Below are 11,888 nucleotides of genomic sequence, written 5' to 3'. Positions count from 1 at the left end.
TTTGTTTTTAATATATAATCATTCGTCGTATCGTCTATAAATTTAAAGACAAAGAGAGTTAATAATGTTACGGATTCTAATAAAGTTTTTATTAGAACTATTGCATGGCTCGTATTCCTTGATTGTGTCCTTTTAAGAACATGTATAATTATTTAGAATAATATTAAGAATTATGATTGATAACGGTGTTATCAATCATGTGACTCTTTATTGAAGAATGCTAAGGAGATTATATGCCATTATCTCTTCTGTCTAGTACATTCTTCAACGAGAATGCGACATATAACTGACGACATCAGTTATGATTTCTACCATTATTTAATTATTTATTGAGTAATACTATTTATCTAGATTGGAGATGAATCTTCAGTTTAATTAACACATTTTTATTGAAAAATGAAAATGTGCAATATAAATATGGATATAAGCATATTCCACTATCTTAACTCCTGTTAAAGATTTTTAAATACATTAAGACCTTCTATTTAACTAAGTAGTCATTCTAGTATAAACTATTAGAAATACAAATTATCTTACCAAATTTGGTAGATTCTTTAGCACACAAACTAGTAATTACAAGAAGAAATACAATCAAGAAAATTTGAGAGTTGACACTCTCAGTTATAATATCTAAAACAAAATAATACAATTTATATATGTAGCTTTTTGAGAGAGAAAATGAAAACTTAAGCACTAATTAGAAGAATGAATGTAATGGTAAACTCTTGACACTTTCTTTTTATTTATTAGCATTCTCTAGTGCTTTTTTGGACTATATTTCTAAACTTATTCAAAACTTCAAGAATTAGAGCTTGCAAAACTAGCTATTAAAGAAATTTGCAATAAAAATGGTTGGCAAGCTCATAGAAACAATTGACATGGACAAAAATGATCAACCAATTTTTATGTAATAGCTGTCAATCGGGGTTGGTGAGAGCTTGCATAAGACCAGTCAATAAGCTTTAGAAAGCTAGTCAACACCTCAAAGGCAAACAGTCTATCAGTTTGTGAAAAATAGTCGACGATTTGGCCTTCAAATTAAAAAAACATGATTTTGATGTTCAAGACTATATGGTTAACTTTGATGGATCAAATACAAAAAAAATTGTTGACAATAAAAACTTAGTTTTTCAAATACTGTCGTGGATATTGAGAACTTATTTTGGCATTGGATAATTTATAGTATAATGCTTAATTATAGAGGTTAAGATAATTTAGTTGCATTTATAGAAAATCATTTTATAAAAGATGGATGCATAATATTTGATTAATCAAATAATTTTTTTTATCATCAAAACAAAATTAAATAGAAAAATAATAGGAATATGAACTAAAAAAGAAAATATCGATTAAACCGATCATTAGCATTGCATAAAAATATTTTTTTTAAAATAATTATTAATACGAATAAAAGAAATTCTATTATAACTAATTTTGTACATTCAACATATTATATGAATAAAGAAATAAATATAGTTGAAGATAGTGAAATACGAAATTAAAAGATTTCATCCAAATTGTTCATTTAGAAATTTCCTTAAAAGCACAAGTTTTGTATTTTTTTTTTTAATTATTTTGTACTATTATAATTGTGTATAATTATTTAACATCAATTGGGGCATTATAGTCATTTTCTTAATAATTTAATTTTCTAATAATTTGAGATTATTGATTTTGCTTCCAGCTGAAGCATATGGCATCCTAAGTGGAATATACAAAAAGAAGATGCAAAAAATTACCAACCAACCAACCAACCGCCTCAATAATCCTTCGTTTCAGCCTTCATGGCCGCCAAGCACCGACCGAGCGCCACCCCCCACCACTGCCTGCGCCGCCGTCCAAAAATGAATCCCCGATTCTCAATCTTCCTCTCTCTATTATTTTCTCAAATCTTCACCTCCTGCTTCGCCTCGGACGTCTCCATCTCCGTTTCCCCTCAAACCCTCTCCAAATCCGGCGACTCCGTCACGATCCAGTGGTCCGGCGTTGGCTCGCCCTCGAAGCTCGACTGGGTCGGAATCTACTCGCCCCCGAACTCCTCCCCCGACCACTTCATCGGCTATCTCTTCCTCTCCTCCGCCCCGACCTGGGAATCCGGGTCGGGCTCCATCACCCTCCCCTTGGTCAATCTCCGATCCAACTACCAGTTCCGGATCTTCCGGTGGACCGAGTCGGAGATCAACCCGAAGCGCCAGGATCACGACCACAACCCGCTGCCAGGGACGAAGCACCTCCTGGCGGAATCCGGTGAGATCGGGTTCGAGGCGGGTCGGGGCCCGGAGCAGGTCCACCTGGGGTTCACGGATCGCGATGACGAGATGCGGGTCATGTTCGTGACTCACGACGGGAAGGAGAGCTTCGTGAGATACGGGTTGTCAAAAGACCCGACGGGTCAGCGCGTGGCGAGCACGCGCGTGGTCAAGTATGAGAGGGAACACATGTGTGACGCGCCGGCCAATCAGAGCATTGGCTGGAGAGATCCTGGTTACATTCATGATGGGATCATGACAGATTTGAAGAAAGGAAAGAGGTATTATTACCAGGTAATTGTGTTTTTTTCCCATATTGAATCTTTAATGTTGTATATGTAGCAAAAGAGAGAGATTAAGATTAAGAGAAATTTGATGAGAGACGCTTGGGTATGATAGGGATTAAGGACATTACAGAAGATAAGGCCATAGAACGGTTGGCGAGATAGAATTCATGTAGCTAACTCACATAGTAGATTACTGGGACAATGACTTGATCTATTGTTGTTGTTGTTTTTGAATCCATGTTGTTATAAATATGGCTGGAAAGCCAGAATTCATGTAGTTAGACTTGATTAGTCGGATTAAGGCTTGTGGTTAGTGTTGTTGTTGAATCCCTGCTGCCATATCGCTATCTAGATCCATCTCTATACCCACAAATGTTTGCTTGTATTGATAGTGTTAGAAAGTATATTATGAGTCATGGTTTAATCAGTTTTTCCCTTGAAAATCCCTCTGGTTAACTATCATTGTTGTGACTAATTTGGTTATTATTTGAGTAATAAGATTGGAGTGGCTCCTATTGAAAATAAGATGGATGAGACACAATAACAGCACATGCAAAAACTATGAGGGAGATACAAAACCATCATGAATAATACACCATGGCTGACCCTCAAGACCACAAAAAGATAATCTTTACATGAAGTTAACACTTGAAATCTCAAGATTAGTAACTTCCTTACACTTTTTTTTTCTGTAAATAACTTCCTTACACTTTGCCTCTTGGGTTCTGGCTTCGGTACCTAATATATTTAAATATACTTGGGTGCGCCCATGCTCAGTAAGAGTTTTATCATCCATGAAGAAAATGATTACAACATTCTTGAAATTCATATATATCCAACACTTATAACGTGTATAAGCATGCTTGTAACACATAGGAGATTCAAAACCGTCCATAAGCTTCACCAATTTAACCTTTGGACACCAAGCCCCACCATTATAGTTATCATAGGCTCAAGGTGAACTGAATCGCAAGAGTGCCTGAGCCCAGGCACAAACCACTTGGATGTGAGGTGCCCATTTAATCAAAATTTGTATAAAATACTTAATACATATTTATTTTTGATATATACCTATAAAAGGTAAATGCAAACTCATAAAATCACAAATAACAAACACCATATCACTATAATAATAGAATCAAAATAAAAAAACAAAACAAATAGCAAAAAAAATACAGAATTGTGAAAACTAACAAACAAAAATTTGTTTCAACAGAAAAGAAAGAATCATAACAAATTGCGAAAGAAAGTTGTTGATCTATGAAAGTTGTTGAAATTCATATCCTTCATGTTTTTATATTTGATCTATGCAAGGAAGATTTATTGTAATTTTATACCTCTTGGCTGAATGGTTTGGATGGCCTAAAGGGGCTGTTTTGCTATGTATAGGTTATGCTTTTGTTGTGTAACTTTATCTCTAGTTGGTTAGAGAAGGATATTAAAGTGGTGATTAGTTGGTCGATGTTTTAAGTGTTCAAGTCATGAAAACTGGACCTATGCAAAAATGTACAGACTTTGGGGGCCATGAAACCTGCCCAAAACAGCAAGCTAAATTATTAATTTTGGGGGCTTAAAGTGGCTTAGATGGCTGATTAGGGGTCTGGGGGCTTAAACATGCAAAAGCGGGATTGTAAGAATGGAAACGGTCTTGGTTTTTGCAAGAAAAAGCAGTGTGTTTAAATCTGTTAAAAGAAGAATTTTTGGGGTACAAGGTTGTCTAAAAGTTGGACTAAAGGTCACTTATAGGTTGTGTGATCATTAGTGGTGGTAATAAACCCAACAACAGGAAAATTGGGCCTAAAACGGGATTTTTTCCCAAAATTGTCGAAACTGGTTTTTGGGGATTAACCGAACTGTTTTCCAACACTCCCTTAAGGGTCCCTGGGTTGTTGGACTAACTAAATGGCATTGTGATTTAATGATTTAACCTATAGTTATAAACTTATAATGAAATTGGGCTGTGGGTGCCTTACCAGATTTCTCCCGAAAATTATATTAATGTGGGGGAACTAAATTTGGGAATGTAGCGTGTGAACTAAGATGGTTAAGCCAGTGGTGACTGTTAGCCCAATAAAGCCTAAAGACTTATCCAAGAGTTGGTTTCAGGTAGATCATGATTATTGGTAAATGAGATTAAACCACTGATGGGTTAAATTGATTTAATTGGTTGGGTGTAACCCATTGTGAAATTGCAGCCCCAAAAAACCACCTTATTATCAACCTGAGGATGTGCTCAGGGAGGCTAGGCATCACATGAGATGTTTGATCATGTAACAAGAAGACTAATAGAGGCTTTTGTGAGGAGAGTGGATGGATGGAACAAGTGTCTAGCAAAAGAGAGAGAGGAAGACCAAGAAAACTTGGTGGGATATACTTAAATATAATACGAGTTATAAGGGTCTTACATAGGATAAGTCCACAGAAAGAAATGCATGACGAGCTAGACTTTGTAAATGGCCCCAAATAGTGGGATAAATGCTCGATAACTTGTTCTATTTGAGTACTTTGTTATATGTTTGCATCGTGTGTAGCCTAGAAGAAACCAGTGAAGTCAAATGTATCAAGCGGCAGAAGTGTAAGTAAAGTTATGTATGTATGTATGAGGGGTATAATAGGAAATGTGTAGTCTTTTATATTCCTTGTAATATCCGCCCATAATGTCTATAAATAGAAGACAGAGGGCAGCCATTTGACAGATGATCATTCATTCTGATTTACGAGTGCAGTGTGTGAGAGGAAAGCTAGAATCAAGATAGTCTTTGTAATCTCCAAGTTGATTGCACTCGTGTATGCGTGTGGGAGAGAGGGATTCATGTAATGGTTTCATCACTCTTAGTGGATTTCTCTGAGGATCTGAAGGCTGGATGTAGGACCATTTATGCGGTCTGAACCAGGATAAAATCTTGTTGTCTTTGTTGTGTGGTTTGATTGTTTCTTCTCCATTTTATTACTGTTTTCAATTCTGTCTTTTAAATTTCTGTTGATTGTATTGAATTGGGTGAGGGTGTGATTTACATTTGGCTGTGTATTGAGAGATCCTAGCGCTCCTAATCATAACATACGTGTTTGTTGCTAGGTTACTCTTTTAGCAACATTTAGTTGATTATCTGATCAAATCTCAAACTGTGAAAGTATTTCTTTATTGGAGATGTGTTTGTGAGTTAGAATCAAATTGGTTTGAGGAACCGAGTCATAGACCTACTATATAATGAATGCGGGCATCACAGACAATATTTAAATGGATGTGGTAATCAAAATTGTGAATTTTTTTACTATATGAAAATTGTGGTAATCAAAATGGATGTGGTAATCACAGACAATATGTACTATATGAAAATTTCTGTTTGTTTTGGTTGTAGTAAAGCTTAGATTATCCTAAATAAATTTCTTGAATTTTTTAAGTCAATTGGTATGAATGTATTGCACATTATGTCTATGATAGTATCCCTTGATATTTTTAAAATTAAAAATATGATGGTATCCCTTGATATTTTTTGATTCAAGAGTTACTTTAGTACTTTAAACTCGAATGTTATAGTTCCAAACAACTTGGACAGGGTTGACTGGGGAAAATAAAGAAGAGAAGGGAAAGAAAAAGGTGAAAATGAGACCTTTAATGGGGGTATAATAGTCCGTATCGTCCACAATGGCCTGTAGCGGTGGTACAACACCATTGTGGATGTGATCTCTTAAACACAAGATATAGGAGGTCCGCAGTCTGTTAGAAATCTGTTACTTTACCATTATGATTGTTTGCTTCTTATTATTTCCTTTTCCAATTTTCTTCTCATATAGAAGCCTGGCTTTTTTTGTGGCTCAATGAGAATAGGGTTTGTTTAACTTTCTCGATGCCTGCCTTCAATTGCATTTAGTTAGTAATGTTCAGCAGCTACTTTGTGTTGGCATTTGGCATGCTTTTTTTCTCTAGTTCTTCCATGCTCATGATACTGAATATTGATTCAGCAAATAAATTTACCATCTCTTTTCTGGCAATTGTTAGGCAGCTCTTATCCTGAAAACAATTTGAAGTAGCCTTTTCAAATCTTCTGGTTTGATTAGTTGCCCCAGTTTATAGGTTGTCTGGGTGTGGAAGATATATGTCTTCCCATTCATGAATTTTTTTTCTTAAATCCCTTTCTTATGTAGGTTTGCTCTGCAAATTATTGCTGTTTTTATGTGTTTCCATTTAGGGCAAACACCTCAGTTGCATTGGTATTATGACTGAAAGGTCACAGGTTCAAGTTGGGGAAACATTCATTTTGCAAGTACAAATATGACTCTTCCATGATCTTCACAAAGTGGGGAACCTTGTGGACTGGGGACACTCTAATAGGATTTCATTGTTTCTGTGCCTAATGAGGAATTAGAAGTTTGTTTTACTAGGTGTGTTAAAGTTCGAAGGGAAAGTTTATTTATCAAAGAATAATAATTTTTTGAGGGAACCCATTATATGAATTTGTATATCTGTACAAATCTATGATGCACAATTTCAACACCACAAACAGGTCTTTTACTGATAAGTAGTTTATCATTCAAAGTCAATGTTCTCACGTCTTTATACGGATTGGTAGGGTTAACTCAATTGTCATGAGTGACAGTTGTCTGCAACTTAAAAACAGTACAAGTTCATATCTTTATGTAGTGATTTGGTTATTAATGAGATTGAATTTTTAATGTATTGTGGATCTTGCCGTGCATCATCAGCCTGGAGGTCTTATTGGTTGAAGGACCTTAATGAATGTGACGCTATGTATATTTGAAGAGAGTTTATTCTGATTATTCCACATGGAGATATATTTGAGTAGGAACAAGGACTATGATCTTTCAGTTTTCATAAACCAATTTCACAATCCAAAACTGTGTGACTCCTAGTCGACTTCCTGGCAGTTCTTACATCTATTATCTGAATAATAACTTATCAAAGCTTTTCATGGCAGGTTGGAAGTGATGCAGGAGGTTGGAGCATCACTAACAGCTTTGTCTCACGAAATGAGGACTCCGATGAAACTATAGCTTTCTTATTTGGAGACATGGGAACCGCAACGCCATACTCGACATTCCTTCGCACACAAGATGAAAGCATATCGACTATGAAGTGGATCAGCCGAGACATTCAGGCTCTTGGTGACAAGCCATCATTTATTTCGCATATTGGTGATATCAGCTATGCAAGAGGATACGCATGGTTGTGGGACCATTTTTTCTTCCAGATCGAACCAGTTGCCTCCAAAGTTCCTTACCATGTGTGCATAGGTAATCACGAATACGATTGGCCTATGCAGCCTTGGAAACCAGACTGGTCCTACTCTGTGTATGGAAAAGATGGTGGGGGTGAATGTGGTGTGCCATACAGTCTCAGGTTCAACATGCCCGGGAACTCTTCAGAGCTAACTGGAACCCTCGCCCCAGCCACTCGAAACCTTTACTATTCGTTCAGTACAGGGGCAGTTCATTTTGTGTACATATCAACAGAAACCAATTTTCTTCCTGGGAGCAGCCAGTATAACTTTATAAAGCATGATTTGGAGTTGGTTGATAGGAAAAAGACCCCATTTGTCGTTGTCCAAGGGCACAGGCCAATGTACACAACGAGCCATGAAAACCGGGATGCCCCATTCAGGGAGAGATTGCTCAATCACCTTGAACCGCTCTTCGTGAAGAATAATGTGACCCTTGCATTGTGGGGTCATGTCCACAGATACGAAAGATTTTGTCCCATAAACAACTTCACTTGCGGGAGTTTTGGCCTGAAAGGGGAGGACTGGGAGGCATTTCCCGTGCACGTTGTAATTGGGATGGCAGGGCAAGACTGGCAACCGATTTGGGAACCAAGACCCCAACATCCAGACGACCCCATATTCCCACAGCCAGAGCAGTCTCTCTACCGAGGGGGCGAGTTTGGATACACTAGACTCGTCGCCACCAAGGATAAACTTACACTTTCCTACGTGGGGAACCATGACGGGGAGGTACACGATATGGTGGAAATCCTGGCATCGGGGCAAGTCCTCAGTGGCAACAACGGTGATGGTGTTACCATGGCCAGGAGTAAGATCATGGACTCGACCTTTTCATGGTACGTCAAGGTAGCAAGCGTACTCGTGCTTGGGGCTTTTATGGGATACGTTATTGGGTATGTATCGCATGCCAGGAGAGGAGCTGCTGCATCCGGGACAGACTGGATTCCAGTGAAGAGCGACGAAATATAAGTCCTAGACCTTTCCTCGCTTCTTCTTTGAATCAAGTAGGCTTGACAATCGCCATCTCTACTCCTCAAATGCACTTGTACAGTCTGAAACTACTTGAGCTTGTAACAGACGAGGTTCCAGTGTCACAAGCAATGGATTTGTGCTGTCTAGAATCGTTCGAGTCTGAGCAAGCTTTGGATGCAGCGATGCATTATGGTAAGAAGTTGTTTTTGCTGATTGACTATGTAAAATATTTGTTCTCCAGATGTTTGTAAATGTGTGTTTGTACTCTGGCAGTGTATCAGATTGTTGACTGGGATTTCTATGAGCAATTGCTCTGTTTTCCCAAGGAACTCATCACACAGTCATCTTCTCTTGTGTGGGATATAAGAATAAGATAACCTTGCTTGAGTTTATTGTTCTCTTTTCTTAGATCCATTTGTTTTTTTTTTTGTTTTGTCAGTTAAGATTATAGTTAGGTTACCTATGTTTTAGTCATGACATAGGTTTTCATAATTATGTTACATATATGATGTATTTTAGAAAATTTACTTCTCTTGATCATTGAGTATTGAGTTCTTGATTCTCTCCCTCTCTTGTGCTAATATTGAGGATAATGCCAAGAGGGCAACAAAAATAACGAGGGGGCTGATACATACGGTGCCAATTGGGAAATATAAAAGATATTACGGTTCAAGCTATAAACTAAAGAACAACATTTGTAGAAACAACATTTATAGAAATTTTATCATGAATGAAGAAGCTACCAGAATGTAGCTTAAAAGTCCAAGGAAGACAGAGAGAACGACCTTGAAAGGTCAATGAGTTAAAGGGAGGAGGAAATCACTTAAAATACTTTCTCAAGTGCCATTAGTGAAAAGCCAACCAATTGAGAGATGTAAAAGATATTAGGGTTTAGTTTATAAACTAAAGAGCAACACTTATAGGAATCTTACTATGGACGAAGAAACCATCGGGATGTGCTTAAAAGTCCCAAAGAAGTCAAAGGGAATGACCTTAAAGGGTCGATGAGTTTAAGGAAGAGTAAATAAATTGAAATACTTTTTCAAGTGCCGTTAGTAAAAAGTTAACCAATTTAGAAACATAAAAGATATTAGGGTTTGGGCTATAAACTAAAGGGCAACATTTATAGGAATCTTACCATGGACGAAGGAACTATTAGAATGTAGCTTAAAAGTTCCAAGAAAGACAAAGAGAATGACCTTGAAGAGTTAATGAGTTAAAGGTAAGAAGAAATTACTTAAAATATTTTCTCAAGTGCTATTAGTGGAAAGCTAATCAGAGGTGGATAATCAACCAAAAAAAATAAAAATAGCATAATATGTAAACAATGATCCAATAAGCAAACAACAACAAATAAGGGTTAAAAATCTTTAAAATAAAAATAGAATCATGTTATATCTACATCACTTTTGTATATTTTGGGTTACATAAAAAAATATTATGATTAAAATACCCCTCGTTTTCATGCGCATCACACGCCTCTATGTGCCTCATGAAGGGTTTTTTTGTCATTGACACACCTTTTTGTATCCCAAAAGATACACAAAGGTGTACCAATAGCATTATTTATAAAAATAATATTTTATTAACATCCAGAAATAAAAATAATTTGTTATTAACATCCAAAAAATGAAAAAATATTTTATCATCACCCAAAAAAATATAAAAATATTTTCTTGGCACTAAAGAAATAAAAAATTATTTTATTAACACCTAAAAATAAAAATAACATTTACTATTTTTTTAGTTTGAGTATGTTTTTGTTATAGAATTATTTTTCTTCTTCATTTCATTGTATTCAAGCTCTAGCATCTAAGATATAACAATGAAACAAAATAATCATTCCAGTAGTATGCCATTTCGAATGTGTCCTTATACATCTTCATATATAGTCATATCTTTTTATATTTGGTCCAATAAATTTTATATTGGTTATCTTAAGACATCTCATTTATTTCCAATCGACCATAAATAAGAATTCATGAGACGAAATATATGATTTTAAGGGTGAGACGAAATATATGATTTCAGAAAAAAAAAAAATAGAAATAATCAAGGGTGAGAAAAATTTCGGTTAGACCAAAATAATCAAATCAAATCGGCCAATTTTGGTAAAAAATAACTTTGTTTTTTGACATTTTGGTCATTTCAATTATTTTAATTTTTTTTTTTCAATAAGAAGATTGAATCGAATAAAAATAACCGAAAAACTTAAATTTGGAAATCGAACCAAATTAGACTACAAATTGAATTGAATCGAACCACCAACTTTGGTCAGTTCGATTCAATTATTTCAGTTTAATTAAAATTTTACTCACCCCACCGGGACAATATATTTATTATTGGGTCAATTTACGTTTGAATTTGAATTAAAAAAAATTAAAGTGGGCATGACAATAATATTCCTCATCTGAACCCTCATATATAAAAAGATATATATATATATCTAATGCATTATTTATATTATAATATATTAGATTATTATTTATATTTTAACTCATGAATAAATTGTTAAATTTGTAAATAAACAAAATACACTAACCATAATGTTTTACTTTTGGCAATCTTACTTTTTGTTTGATGTTTTAGTTTTAATAATAGACGTTTTATTATTATTTTTATTTTGACCACATGTTTGTTTATGGTTTGGGGCTAGTTTGAAGCCAATTGGCACGGCCTAAATAAATGTGATATTTTTATTTTGACCACATGTTTGTGTATGGTTTGGGGCTAGTTTGAAGCCAATTGGCACGGCCTAAATAAATGATTGTAAGGATCGATTACTCACGAATTTCTCAAATCTTGTAAAAATGATATTGGGGTTAATTTTTCTTCCTTGATTAGATTTCAATTTGAGTTAAAAAATGTGTTTGAAAGTTCAAATTTGTGCAAAATCATGTTTACCCATTCTTCTTTTGTCGAGGAAAGGTTTGATGTGACTTTTAGTTTTATTTTGTAATAATTGATAAAATAGTTGACCCACTCCCTTTTTGTTAAATTACTTGATTTACAATGGTCTCACCCTTCCTTGGAATAATAAATGGGGGAGGGGGGATTGTATTTTCCACAAGCTAGATAGAGCCTTTATTAATGATGGATGGCTTTCCAGGTATCCTCATAGTAAGACTTCATTTATTCGA

At 35.4% G+C, this 11,888-nt stretch overlaps 1 protein-coding gene across 1 annotated transcript; it reads left to right on the top strand.

The window, feature by feature from the left end:
• The first annotated feature begins 1,714 nt into the window (after positions 1-1,714).
• Positions 1,715-9,156, top strand: LOC127806469 (probable inactive purple acid phosphatase 2). The gene is made up of 2 exons (XM_052343792.1): positions 1,715-2,543; positions 7,474-9,156. The coding sequence occupies exons 1-2, from the start codon at positions 1,785-1,787 to the stop codon at positions 8,743-8,745; spliced, it is 2,031 nt and encodes a 676-aa protein (XP_052199752.1). The 5' UTR covers positions 1,715-1,784; the 3' UTR covers positions 8,746-9,156.
• Positions 9,157-11,888: the final 2,732 nt, after the last annotated feature.

This window comes from Diospyros lotus, chromosome 7 (assembly GCF_014633365.1).
Source record: "Diospyros lotus cultivar Yz01 chromosome 7, ASM1463336v1, whole genome shotgun sequence".
Taxonomy (NCBI): Eukaryota; Viridiplantae; Streptophyta; class Magnoliopsida; order Ericales; family Ebenaceae; genus Diospyros; species Diospyros lotus.
This window is presented reverse-complemented; position numbering and strand designations above follow the sequence as displayed.